General features: G+C 44.8%; 1 protein-coding gene across 2 annotated transcripts in view; it reads right to left on the reverse strand.

Moving 5' to 3' along the window:
- HTRA3 (HtrA serine peptidase 3) overlaps window positions 1-14,319 on the reverse strand; it is a 51,303-nt gene that overhangs the window by 23,566 nt on the left and 13,418 nt on the right. For both annotated transcript variants that reach the window (XM_075930811.2, XM_025187288.3), the window contains 5 exons: window positions 13,058-13,157; window positions 7,748-7,970; window positions 5,728-5,922; window positions 2,390-2,422; window positions 1,298-1,412 (listed from right to left, as the gene is read on the reverse strand). In XM_075930811.2, the coding sequence (XP_075786926.2) occupies window positions 1,298-1,412; window positions 2,390-2,422; window positions 5,728-5,922; window positions 7,748-7,970; window positions 13,058-13,157 (666 nt within the window). The remainder of the gene's footprint in view (window positions 1-1,297; window positions 1,413-2,389; window positions 2,423-5,727; window positions 5,923-7,747; window positions 7,971-13,057; window positions 13,158-14,319) is intronic.

Here is a 14,319-nt window from a genome sequence, read left to right on the forward strand (position 1 = left end):
TCCCTACAAGTAGGTGCATTCCAGAGCCCCTCCTAGTTAATTAAATGTGTTTTGTAAGTTATTAATACAGTATAGCTATCTTAGCCTCACTTCCATCCTCACAACCCTATGTGGCTATTAGAGATCTTATGGTACTTTTTATGGGAATTGAGCAAGGTTTCTTTGCCAAAACTTCTCTTCCTCCTGTTGTGAGGCTTGCTAATTGTCTCCAAGAACTGGGTACTAATTAAGGAAAATGTAAAATATTTTTTGTTCTTTTAGTTAGTGTGTGTTTCCATAGGGATATACTGTAAATTAGCATATAGAACCCGTGGGTTATACATGTTTTTACAACCGCCGTGGCCCCCTCCCCCCCCCCCCCCGCGTGATATACATGTCCGCGGGGTATACAAGTATATTTTTACTCACAAGCAGCTCCCCCGCCTGGAGGAGGGTGGGTTGTGCCTGGCTGCAGCTGTGCGGGGCCTGGGCTCCCTTCCCACAGGCGGGCCAGCTTGCCTGCGCTGCACTCTGTTCCCCGCCCGGAGGAGGGTGGGTTGTGCCTGGCTGCAGCTGTGCGGGGCCTAGGTGTGAGTGTGGCTCCCCTCCCGCAGGCCGGCGCTGCGCTCTCTGCTCCCCCTTCCAGAGGAGAGTGGGTGGGTTGTGCCTGGCTGCAGCTGCACAGGGCCTGGGCGTGAGTGCAGTGAATGCGGTGAGTGGATGAACGCAGGACCCATGGGCTATACACGTTTGTGGGTAATCTAAGGGGTTTTTTTACACACACAAAAAAAACCTCACGGGTTACACACGGGTGCGTGTTATACATGGGTGCGGGTTAAACTATGGTACTTAATAAATTATCCTTTAGAATGAAAGAGTCTCTATGAATTAATTTTATTGTCTCAACATTACTGCTGGAATGATGCTATTCTCAAACACAGAGTATGGCAGAATAACTTAGCAGAAAGGAAGAACGATGAATGATTCAGGCGCTTGAGCAGCACCCAGGCAATGCAGGTTCTCTGATCTACCAGATGTGACCTGATTGATATTAAGCGAGTTCCTCAGTTTCTCCTTGCCTACTTCACCATGTATAAAAGGAGATAATATCTACCTTATTGGGGGCTAGTGAGGCTAAATGTACTAACTATTGTGAGGTTTTACAGTAATGGAGCCATAAATACAATGGTTACATTGTAGATTGCAATCAGTCACTGTATTTCATTTTTGGTTAATACAGACCAAACTACTGAAATATGAGTTTCCAGTATCACTTAGAAGAGTATTTCCTCTAGCCAGCGTTGCTTCAAGAATTTACCTTTATTTTGTTTGTCTTGTGATTCTGTGAGGAACTGAGAGATGCGGTCAGAAGGAATAGCAAAGGAAATCCCAGCAGTAACCTTCAAAGTGTTTATTCCAATCACTTCACCATCCTGGAAAAGTAGAACAAGGACTTACTGGGGAAGCTAGTCTTTCCTATTATCATTGTTTTCATGTTTTTTTGGAAAGGTACCTAAAATATGGTAGAAGTGAAGTGTATGATAAATAATGATAAAATTATTCCTCACTTTGAATCAAGCTGTTTTTCTTTATTTGTCTTTACTTGTCTTCTAGCGACCCATTTCAGACCCTAATGCATAAGTTCTATATGAAAATAATATTCACTTGATCATTTTCCACACCAAAAATGGGCATTTGTACACACATCAAATATTGCATATACATTTCGAAGTACAATTACTAGATTTGCATTAGCAAAGGGAAAGTCACCTCTAATAATTTAGCCATTAATGATTTTTCTTGAAGACTTGTCACTTTTGTTATTTAAGATTTGTGTATGTGTATGTATATGTGTGTGTGTATATGTGACGGCATGTTGGGGTTCCCCCAATCCTGTAGCCCCGTAGCAACAAGAACAGATTCCACCAACCAGTAGAATAAAGGGGGTTTATTGCTCCTCCAGGATACAGCACAGCATAGATGTGATGTGGTTATAGGAGTCAGGGCCAGGATGCCTTAGACCCCTTGGGTTAGGGGGTCCATCACCCCCTCTCAATCCTCAGCACCCAGCTTAGTCTGTTCCCTTCATGTTTTCTCCCCAGAAACTGCCTCACTCCCAGACCCTGCCCCCAGCCAGGTGGCTGTCTCCACCTCCCTTCCTTTGTCTCTCCCTCTGGGAAGAGATGTTATCTGCTCAAGCTGGGACTAGACATCTGGGCCAATACACATGTGGGTGAGTCAGTGTGAATCACACATCACAACGCAAAGGAACCGGATTACAGAGCAGACAGCACTCCCACTACGTCACAGTATAATATACTGGACATTCCATCTTAACTGAGAACACAAGAGGTACTGTTCAAAGTCTTTCAAGCCAGTTCTGTAAATGAAAAAAATAATCTGTACTTACCAAATTAACTAGAGGTCCTCCTGAGTTTCCATACTGTAAATATAATGGCAGAATATGTTAAATTGTTATTTTGTGGCAGGAAAGGAAAATTGCATTTCAGATCATGTTATTAATGAGCACCTGAGAGTGAGCCTAAGTACTATGCTGAATGAAGGACACAATCCCAACCATAAATAACTGAAAATCAAAGTACTTGATCCTGCACAAGAATCCAAGTGGATGAAGCCTTATGATTATATTGGCTTCTTTGAAGGATCAAATTCTAAACTTAGTTTAACATTAGGAAAATGTTAAAGAAAGTCTCTAAAATGTAAAAACTTTTTTTATTCTCCTAGGTATTGTTACAAAAAAGTTGGAAAACATTTAATCCGCATTTAGCAAATTATATTTCAGCCCAACGTTAATAACCAGTATTTTTTAATAAAACCTAGACCTATCAATCAGCACATTGGGTTGTGATACTGTAAGCTACTTTCTCCAAGGATCACAAAGAACCTGTCCAACATTAATTAAGCCTCACTGCATGTAGAATAGTGGTAGAAATGTAGCCAAGTTAGTTTGGTGCTACACAGTCCTGTTTTTTGGCTATTCAGCTAGCTCTGGGGAAAAATGTGGCAGCTGTTTAACTAAGCTGTTTTGATTGCAGAAAAATCCCCAAAAGCAGACTGCTGCAGGTAATGGAAGTTGTAGAGGTCACTTGTCTGTCCACTTAACTCAAAAACAAATTGTGTAGCCAAGTCAACTTTTTTTCGGTCAAGCTACCAGTCAAAATAAACAAGAAATGGATGGGTCATAGCAATACAAGACATCTAAGAGCTTGCCTATTGATTGCACTGAGCAAAGTGCTGTTTATTCTCCGAAAAATAAAACATAAAATCTACTTTGATTTTAATTAAATTTCAGGATACATCTTTTTCAAGTGAACATTTGTAACAGGTTTAAATTATTTCTTAGGATGGAAAACTGAGCCATGAAAGCAGCTTTTTCAGATACAATACTCCTAATTACACAAAAACTTTCACAATAAAGGAGAACCAGAATCATCTTTCACTTGCTGTCCTGTGCTAGAATAATTTGGTAGTAAAAGACCCATGCGTTCATGTATAGTATAGTTCAGTTTATTAGAGTATTGCCCATTACTCCTTTTGCCTCTCTTGCCCTCTCACAAAATAGCCACACATTTCTGCTGCAGTGTCTTGGCTGAGCAGCAGGAATGTTTCTGAACAGAGTGGGTAGCTGACTCTTCCTATGCTGAGGAGGAATGAGTGAGTTAAGCTTACTGTTTCTCCAGGCCTTAGGCCATCTTCATATTGCACATTCTCTGCTGGAAGAACAACTCAAAATGTCACTTTTTTCTAGAAGCCTAAGGCTACGTCTACACTGGCCCCTTTTCCGGAAGGGGCATGTTAATTTCAGAGATCGCAATAGGGAAATCCGCGGGGGATTTAAATATCCCCCGCGGCATTTAAATAAAAATGTCCGCTGTTTTTTCCGGCTTTTAGAAAAGCCGGAAAAGAGCGTCTACACTGGCCCCGATCCTCCGGAAAAAGCGCCCTTTTCCGGAGGAAAAGTAGGAATAAGATCCTCCAGAAAAGGGCGCTTTTTCCGGAGGATCGGGGCCAGTGTAGACGCTCTTTTCCGGCTTTTCTAAAAGCCGGAAAAAAGCGGCGGACATTTTTATTTAAATGCCGCGGGGGATATTTAAATCCCCCGCGGATTTCCCTATCGCGATCTCTGAAATTAACATGCCCCTTCCGGAAAAGGGGCCAGTGTAGACGTAGCCTAAATGAATGGGAATTAGGCTGCTAAATTTCCCCTTCAACGTCTCATACATCTGTTTCCAAGTGTATAAACCAGATGCCTTGATACAACTACCTCACAAATGTGTTTTGGAAAATAAATATTTACAAAGGGCTTTACACATGTGAAAGGCTAAATGCTATTAATTTACTCTGCTGAGTGCATTATCTGAATTTAGTGAATACATATTTCTGAGAATATTTTTGTTTTATTTAAAGTTTTGGCAGACTTCAGCTATCACCTCCCCTTAAACTCATTAATAGTTGCTGTGGGAGAAAAATCAAATAACTCCAATTATGTCTAAAGGGGGGGGGGGGACTGTGCAGGAAATCAAAACTGACTAAAAGAAAACTGCTGTAAGGGTTAAAAGTTTTCCAGACCTCTCTCCCTGTATCAGAGAGAAATCAAATTAACTCTAATCAAGACCCTTACAATGCCTATCTCAGGTTCATGGATACTCCTAGTCTGTCACAATTTGTCATGTAAACCCTTATCTTTGTCACAGTTTGCCTTGTAAACTTCTCCACTCAAGTTCTCATATGGCTTTGTTCTGTAAAACTTACTTCTAGCACTCCTGGTGTGAACAGAAACATCTCAGAGTACTTCTGCTGAGACTTTGATATGTTAAAGAAAACAATCAACAACTGAACTGTCTAAGCATTCTGTATAAAGGATCCCTAAACCTGTATCTCAGGGCTGCTTTCACTCTTGGAAGTGACAGCCTGCATGCATGCATAATAAAGTTTTTCCTTCTAGGTTTCTCTCCTACCTCACGGTTTTGACCTCCAGCCTCGGACCCTTCTGGAGGCTCTGTACCCCAGGGGAGCGAGATTTCCCCCACATTGCTCGCAAGTATCTGAGGGACTAATTTAGTCTTTCAGTCATCTCTTATAGCCCCTGATATTGACACTTTTACTTATGTCTATACAGCACCTAACACAATGGCGCCTCAATCCTGAGTTGGAGTCTCAAACTCTTAGAGTGATTTAGGCCTAGATTCTATTTTAAACTATATGGCAGAAAAACTGAGTAAGAACCTCCCCTTATGGCCTGTAGTGGGATCCTACAGGAAAATGGAGCTACTCACCCATTTATACTTTGCCTGGAGACAGAGAGAATGGAGCTTTGGCTCCACTCTCATAACTTGTTTGCCAGAGTAGCCAAGCCAGTGCAAGGAGCATAATAATTCACTGCGGAGTTATACCAGCCAGATGTCATTGCACACATGCTCCCAGAATAAGGAGCAAATGGAGGGAATTGTAACTGGAAGGGATGCTTCTCATTCACAATACCTCCCAGGACTATTCCTGGGATGGTGCATCTTATGCACCTCCTCTTCCCCAGAGCTAAGGTCGGACTCTAACCCACAGACAAGAATAATTTATCTGTTGTGTACAAAGAGGACATCATTTATTTTAAAGGAAGTACCATCTACTTGGCAGAATTCTAGCCGGGCAACTATTCCCAGTAACTCAAGTGGGATTTCCAGGACTATAAATCTGGTGGGTTTCTGAATTCCTCGGCTACCCAATACTTACATTGATAATGGCATCTGTCTGAATGTAATCCATATCCGAGTCCCTCAGGCCTAGCTCCTTTCCATCGCGCTGAGCAGTGCTGACGATACCTGTTGTCACAGTGTTCTGCAAGGCAAAAGGGCTCCCAATAGCCACAACAAACTCCCCAGGCCTCAGATCTGCAGAGTGGCCCAGTAATAATACAGGTAGTTTTTTCTTTAATAAAAAGTAAACAGGAAGAAAACAAAGAATTACTGTCAGTTGGTGGCTGAGTATATCAAGACAAAATGTAAGTAGTAAATCCTATCAGGATACCACAAGTCAGGCCTGCTCAATGCATGCAGTTACTGCTACTGTCTTCAGTGCTCACGGAGCTTCCTTGCAATTATTAACGATGGTAGAATAAACCCTAACAAGATTCTGGGACAAACTCACCTGTTTTCCATGGGATCTCCATTGTCATGGTGTGCAAGCCCTAGAAGCTGGACTCTGCCGTCCTGACTTACATTGTGCAATATCTTAGCGTATGTCTACACTAGCCCCTAGTTCAAACTAGGGAGGCTAATGAGGGCGACTGAAATTGCAAATGAAGCGTGGGATTTAAATATCCCGCGCTTCATTAGCATGTTCCCAGGCGGTCGCCATTTTGGAAACTGACTAGCCCAGAATAACTGCCTGTGTCGACATGCGGCAGTGAAATGGGAGTTTGAAGTAAACCCCTAACTCGAATTAGCTGTTACTCCTCTTGGAATGAGGTTTAACAGCTAATTCGAGTTAAGGGGTTTACTTTGAACCGTGTAGATGCGGGCAGTTATTCCGGGCTAGTCAGGTTCCAAAATGGCAACCGCCCAGGAACATGCTAATGAAGCGTGGGATATTTAAATCCCGCGCTTCATTTGCAATTTTGGTCGCCCTCATTAGCCTCCCTAGTTCGAACTAAGGAGCTAGTGTAGACGTACCCTTACTTCCCAAGTAGAATCACTGAAATCAATAGGATTATTTCATGGAGTAAGGCACCACTTACTGTGAGTAAAAGTAGCAGAGTCTGGCTGTGAGTTAGCTGTGAGTAACTGAAGGACTCATGTACCATAGTGTATTCCCCTCTCTATACATGCATCACATATGCTTCTCTCAGCAGGTGACTTCTCCTGTCACCACTGTTCCCTTCTTGTGCACCTCAGTCAAGATTGAGAGAGGGGCTCTTCGCTTCAAATACCCACTACTCTCCCAACATCGAAAGGATTTTTTCTTCAAACACTGTCACTCTCTCACACTCAGTTATGTGTCTCAAGTATGCAGAATCCACATCTCCCTTTTAATCAGTGCTTCCAACCCGGAAAGGGGGAAATAATTTATTAATGAGATGAGACATTTCCTAGGCCTACAGCTGCAGTCCATTCCTTACTTTTCATCTGGAATTTCAATTAGGCTTCGCAATGATTAGTAAATACCACTGAATGAAATACATGGTATTTTCAGGCAACAACCAGAATACTTTTTCATGAGGAAACTTGTTCAATTTCTGCCCAAGGATAGACTCATTTTTGGTCTAAATACTGGAAGAACTAGAATTTTATCAAAAATCACTGAGACAATTCACTAATATTAATATTCCACAGTTTGAACCAGAGCTTCTGTGGTATAAATTAGAGCACTGCATTTAATCACTTGTTCTGGGCCTTTGATTTACTATGTATTTAGTCACTGAAATGGGAACCTTTTCCCCCTTCCCCTTTTTAGTGGAATAGTATCACATTAACAAGATCTGCTAATAAACAATTCCATCAGAAGCCATTAGCTTATTCTGAAGTCTCTTTGGCTGCTAATTTCTGATTGGAGAAAAGAAATATGAACACAATGTCTTGCTCTTCAAGCTATCTTCAGATCATTTGCACCTTGAAAGTGGCATTACACTAATAAAGAACAATTCCACATATGTTTCTAAAGAAATCTTAATATGTTCCAGCAAATGAGGCTGTGTTTAAAACACAACTGAGCTAAGGCTAACAGTCTGATTCATTTAACCTCTTAGATTACTTACTTTAGGATGAATCCTTATTGTTGCAATATCAGACCTCTTGTCAATGTCCTTGATTGTTGCTTCATAGGAATCTCCAGTCTGTAGCTGCACTTTTAACTGTTGTCGCCCTGATATTGCATTGCTGCTTGACACCACATGGGCATTGGTTACAATTAAACCTGAGTCTGACATAATAAACCCAGATCCACTGGACAAGGGGACATTTCGGCCAAAGAGAGGATGTCTGTAACAAAAGCAAACAGCTCATAAATTTAACAGCTGGTGGAGAATAGGAATATCATTATATAGCAAGTTTGCAGCAGCTCAGAGATATATATGACCTTTCATGCTGAAGAATCCCAAAGCACTTTATCAGTGATACTACATCTGGTAAAAAAAAAAAAAAAATTAAATAAAATACCGAATTTTAAAACTTTGAAAAAAAAAGAATATCACGCAAGGAATTCTCAAATGTAGAACTGTGGAGCACTTTGCCAGAGGTTTACAAAGAGATGGAAGGTTGTATGGTCCTTTTACATCTTTGTATTCAGCCGCCCCAAGCAAAAACATTTTTCGACGCCCCTCCCCTTTTTTGTTGGCTTTTACACGTTTGCACTTTGCAATGTTTTTTTTTGTTTGTTTGTTTTCATTTTTGTCCCGGCATTTTAGCCCTATAAATAGCAAATATAATTTTAATTATTTTTTTCCATAAAGGCAAAGGCGCTTCAAGTAAACTCCCTCTCCCCTTTCACTCGCTGCTAGGTCACAACAGCCTTTTCCCTGCCCTGTCCAGCCCCTCCCTATGGACAAGCATCCCTCACTCCCGACCCACAGGGGGAGCAGGGTTCAGGGACAGTGCAGAGCCAGAGGGGCATGGGGAACAGGAGGAGCAGGGTTCACCGTGGGGAATGGGAGGTGCAGAGCCAGAGGGGCGTGGGGACCGGGGGAATCAGAGGGATTGGGGTGCCAGGGTTTGAAGAGCCAGAGAGGTGCAGGGAACAGTGTGGGGGGTACAGGGGTGGCGCAGAGAACGGAAGGCACAGAGCCAGGATGCAGGGATTGGGAGGAGCAGGGGTGGGGTACAGGGAAGGCACGGGGAATGGGACGCAAGGAACAGGAGGGGCAGAGGGATCGGGGTCCAGGGACAGTGTGGGGAATGGGGGGCATAGACCCAGAGGGGCACAGGGAAAAGGGAGAGCAGGGGGACCAGGAAGCAGGGTGCGGGGCGCGGGGGTGGCACTGGTAACGGGAGGCGCAGAGCCAGAAGGGCGTGGGGCGGAGCAGGTGCAGCGAGCCGGGCAGCCAGCGGGGAATGGTTTCTCACCAGCGAAGGGGGCTGGGGCTACAGCAGGACTGGAGCCAGCAGAGTGGGGAGGAGCCTGGCCGTGCCGCACTTCGCAGCCAGCTCTCGGGGACATGCAGCCAGAGCTGAGCTCATGCGGCCCTTTAAAATCAGTGGGGTGGGGCCGGGCATTGCTGGGGGCAGCTGGGGTACGTCTACACTACATGGCTCCGTCGACGGAGCCATGTAGATTTGTTTATTGGGCAAAGGGAAATGAAGCAGCGATTTAAATAATCGCCGCTTCATTTAAATTTACATGGCTGTTGCGCTGAGCCGACAACAGCTGATCAGCTGTTTGTCAGCTCAGCGCACTAGTCTGGACGCTCCCCTGCCGACATCAAAGCCCTTTATCGGCAGCCCTGGTAAACCTCATCCCACGAGGAATAACGGGGCTGCCGACAAAGGGCTTTGATATCGGCAGGGGAGCGTCCAGACTAGCTCGCTGAGCCGACAAACAGCTGATCAGCTGTTTGTCGGCTCAGCGCGGCAGCCATGTAAATTTAAATGAAGCCGCGATTATTTAAATCGCTGCTTCATTTCCCTTTGCCTACAACCCTCATCTACATGGCTCCATCGATGGAGCCATGTAGTCTAGACACAGCCCTGCTTACCTGGAAATGCCGCCCCTGGAAATGTGCCGCTCCAAGCACGTGCTTGATTTGCTGGTGCCTAGAGCTGGCCCTGCCTAGATGCCAGTAAAGTGAGCCAGAATAAAGGAAAAGGAAACGGCTCATCTGACTCCACTTGTCGTTAGGTGAGGGGGGAATGAAGGGAGGAAACAAGAGCTTCCTGCCACCAAAAGGAGCTACAAATGGGAATGGGGCCCCTGGTAGCAGTGGGGAACCAGGGAACAAGGGAGAAAGGCCTCAGGGAGCTGGCCAGTTTGTACAGGGACAAAGAGGAATTGGCAGCAGGCACTCATGGGTAGGAGAGCAGAGCAGGATGCACAAAAAAGCATGTTTAGGAAAGGCCAGGGCAGAGAAGGGGAAAGCAGTGATAGAAAAGGAGACAAAATGAATACACAAGCAAGTGGTGTGATTTAGAAAACCAGCAAACACAGTACTAAAGACAGCTACAAATACATTACAGATTTTTCTAAGTATGACACTTCCTTGCAAGCAATTGCTGCCACTGTTACAGGTGTTTTATGCAAAAAGAAAGGGAGTTGGCTTCAGTGCTAGCAAATGGGTGGAGAGCTGGTCCAGGAATCTATCTCCCTGGTAAGATGCAGTTCATGCTGTGAATTTATTTGAATCCCACAGTCCTTATAGTAACAATCCAGTGCAGCCAGCCCTGCTGGGACACAATCAGCACCCAATGTACAACAATGACTGGGAAATGAGGAGTTAATTTGATCAGAATTTGTACAAGGAATCTGTGGCAAATGTTTTCTTTTCTGGAAAGGCGAAAGGAATTTTAATATGTACACACACAGAGCAAACAGGGCTTGTGTTTAAACATTTTTGCAAATGACTGAACACTGTTAACTATTAAAGATTCATAGGCTTTAAAGGCAGAATAAATTAGTCAAACCTCCTGCATATCACAGATCATAGAAATCCACCAAGTGATTCCTGCATCATGCCTATAACTCACTGGTGGGTAACTTGTGGCCTGCAGGCTGCACTCAGGTCATCAGGGTAAGCTGCTAGTAGGCCACCATATAGGTTGTTTACATTGCATCCACAGGTATGGCCACCAGCATCTCCCATTGGTTGTGGTTTGCCCTTCCTGACCAATGGGAGCTATGGGAAGAAGCAACCAGCAAGTCCCTGAGGCCTATGCCACTTCCCACAGCTCTCATTGCCCAGAAATAGCAAAGTACCACCAATGGGAACAGCAGGCAACCTTAACTGCAGACAAAAGGTAAATAAACTCTCTCCTGGTTCACCAACAGTTTAACCTGATGAGCCTTGTGTGGCACACTAGTTGTAGGCTGCCCAACACTGCTATAACTTCTCTTTGAGCTGTGGCAGACCTTTTGGAATGACAACCAGACAATGTAAGACATCATGTGATGAAGAATCCCCCAGATCCCTAGGCAAGTTGTTCCAATGGTTCATTACCTTGCCTGTTAAACATTTGTGCCTTGGTTCTCATCTGAATTTATCAAGCTTCAGCTTCCATCCATTGGATCTTATCATGCTTTTGTCAAATAGATTCAAGAGCCTTCTACTACCAGATATCTTTTCCCACTTAAGTACTTACAGCTGTTGATCAAATTTCCTCTTAACCTTCTGTTGGATAGAGTAAATAGACTGAGGTTTAGACTCTCACTGTAAGCCTTTTTCCAGCTTAGCTTTTGGTGTAAATTTTTCCCCCTGGCATGGTTTGTATTTTACATTCTGTCTAAATCAAGATTGAATGAACTTCAAAAACAAATAAGATAGCTTCATTGTACACCATATAAGAACTGATCTATCCAGAGGCTGTGAGGATAGTTTATGTTTGTACAATTCTGAGGAGCTTTGAAGCAGTATAAGTAGTTAGATACTATTAGTACTATCATTTCTTATCCACTTAATACCAGGATTCCTTCCTGTTTTAGAGTAGATCTGGTGTCCTCTACACATGCACGCTTAGGTGAACTAACACTGGACTGATCCAGGTCCAGGGTGGTTGAGACATCATATAAGAATACAGGCAGTCCCCGGATTACGTACAAGATAGGGACTGTAGGTTTGTACTTAAGTTGAATTTGTAGTTAAGTCGGAACTGGCATCCAGATTCAGCCACTGCTGAAACTGACCAGAGGCTGACTACAGGAAGCCCGAGGCAGAGTTTCTCTGCCCCGGGCTTCCTGGAATCAGCTGCTGATCAGTTTCAACAGCAGCTGAATCTGGACGCCTGGGACAGAGCAGCTGGGGCACTGCCGGGTAGGTCTCCACAGCGCCGCACTTCAGCGCTGCGGGGACCAACCTGGCAGCACCCCAGGCACTCTACCCCAGGTGTCCCCAAGTCAGCCGCTGCTGAAACTGATCAGCGGCTTATTCCAGGAAGCCCGGGGCAGAGAAACTCTGCCTCGGGCTTCCTGTAGTCAGCCGCTGGTCAGTTTCAGCAGCGGCTGACTTGGGGACGCCTGGGGCAGAGCAGCTGGGGTGCTGCCGGGTTGGTCCAGTAGTGCCGAGGAGCGGCGCTGCGGGACCAACCGGCAGCGCCCCAGCTGCTCTATCACAGGCGTCCGCGAGAAAAGCCTGGTCTGCTGGGGGAGGGGGGGCGCACTAGCTGCGCCCCCCCCCCCCCCCAGCAGACCATGGAGACACGGGCGGCTGGACCGAGACACGCCGCGGTGCTGCCGCCCGAGTCCTCCATGGCTTTGCTCCACGTCTCCCTGGTCTGCTGGGGGGGGGGGGCAGCAGACCAGGGAGACGCGGAGCAAAGCCGCAGAGGACCCGGGCGGCAGGACCGCGGTTCGTCTGGGCGCTCCCGCTGCCCACGTCCTCCGCGGCTTTGCTCCGCATCTCCCTGGTCTGCTGGAGGGGCCCCCCAGCAGACTAGGGAGACACGGAGCAAAGCCGCGGAGGACCCGGGCGGCGGGACCGCGGTGCGTCTGGGCGCTCCTGCTGCCCGCATCCTCCGTGGCTTTGCTCCACGTCTCCCTGGTCCGCTTCCCCGGTCCGCTTCCCCCCGCCCCCCCAGCAGACCAGGGAGACGCGGAGCAGCTTTTCTCGCTCCGAAGGACGCGGGCGGCGGGACCTCGGTGCGTCTGGGTGCTCCCGCCGCCCTCGTCCTCCGGGGCGAGAAAAGTCCCGTTCATAAGTATGGATCCGACATAATTCGGATCTGCATAACTCGGGGACTGCCTGTACTTCTTCAAGACTGTTTCTCTTCATCCGATCCTAGGATTCCTAAGCAAACTTTTACTAGTTACAGACTTCAGGTAGAGCCCTGTCTGTGACTGGATTGCTTTGCTTCAAAAGGCTGCACAAGCATATGTGAAGCATGCTTCTAAACAATGCAGTTAAAGCACACACCGTTTTAAAATTTACCTCAGGAAAAGTTCAATGTGTACGACTGCGGGTGCAATCTTTTCCACCACATCTGCAATGAAGTTGAACTTGTATCTTGGGCTGTTGGGCTGTTGGTGACCTATACTAGCAGAAAAAATTGGGTATGTTAATAAGAAAATACCCTTAGTATCAATTTGATGACTTAAATATGCCTTACATTTGTCTATTGTTCACATGAGGATATTTTCCAACCAGACAGGGTAAAAGAATATAAGCCTTTAAGAGACTTAAACATTACTTGTGTTCTGCTTTGTCCTGATAAAGAGGCAAGGTCATTTAGCTGAGAACTTCCTTGATTTATAGGCACTCTCAAGGTTTTGTGATGGCCTTGTCTGGCTACTTTTTTCAGAAGTAGTCATAATTGTTATTTTAAATTTCTATTGCACATAGATAGCTAAAACAAGTCAGATCCAACTGTCCCAGGCACTGTACTAAATGACTGTTCTTGACCCCAAAAGCTTATTTATAAATTTATTGTGAAAATCCCAGCTGAAAGGAGATATTCTTCCTTTATTTGTTTCTTTTTCATAATACTGTCAAACTTATTCCTGAATTATAGTAACAGATCATAAGCATTCTAAGAAAAACAAACACCACAACCACTAGGCTTTCAGTGCTATTACTGACACTGAAGTTTGGGATTTCAATTGATCGTGTTCATTAGGGTAGTGCCTGGGGAGAGTGGGGCCCTATTTTACTATGCACTGTACAAACATGACAGTAGATAGTTTTGCCCCAAGTGGAGTGTAGAAAATGTAAAAGATATAGACAATTGTCTCTTAGCACTTTTATAATTAACTCTGTTGCAAATGTTTTGCAATGGCAAATAGTACATTTGTCAAATCACCTGCCATAGCAGAAGCTGTTTGTAAACAACACTTATTGTAATGACTAAGACTCTAGCCCTGATCATGCAGACCCTTATGTTGGTGGGGCTATCCATGACTTCGATGACATGCCACACGAATGAATTCCATTGTAGTAAGGATATAAATCAGTAGAAATATGCAGGAGAATAGCAATACAAATTGAGCTGATTTTTCTCACAAAATAGCAGGAGAAGATCACACTTAACATGTGTAACCAACATTGTGATTCCTTCCCCCTCCCCCACTCAGACTATTATCTATTATCTATTAAACAGATAATAGAAATCAATGAGGCATCCCACACTGAGGCATAGTGTAGTCATTTCACGATAGATTTAAAATTTGTGCTTAAACCAATAAAGAAATATTCTT

The sequence above is a fragment of the Pelodiscus sinensis genome, chromosome 4 (genome assembly GCF_052426305.1).
Source record: "Pelodiscus sinensis isolate ZL-2025 chromosome 4, ASM5242630v1, whole genome shotgun sequence".
NCBI lineage: Eukaryota > Metazoa > Chordata > Testudines > Trionychidae > Pelodiscus > Pelodiscus sinensis.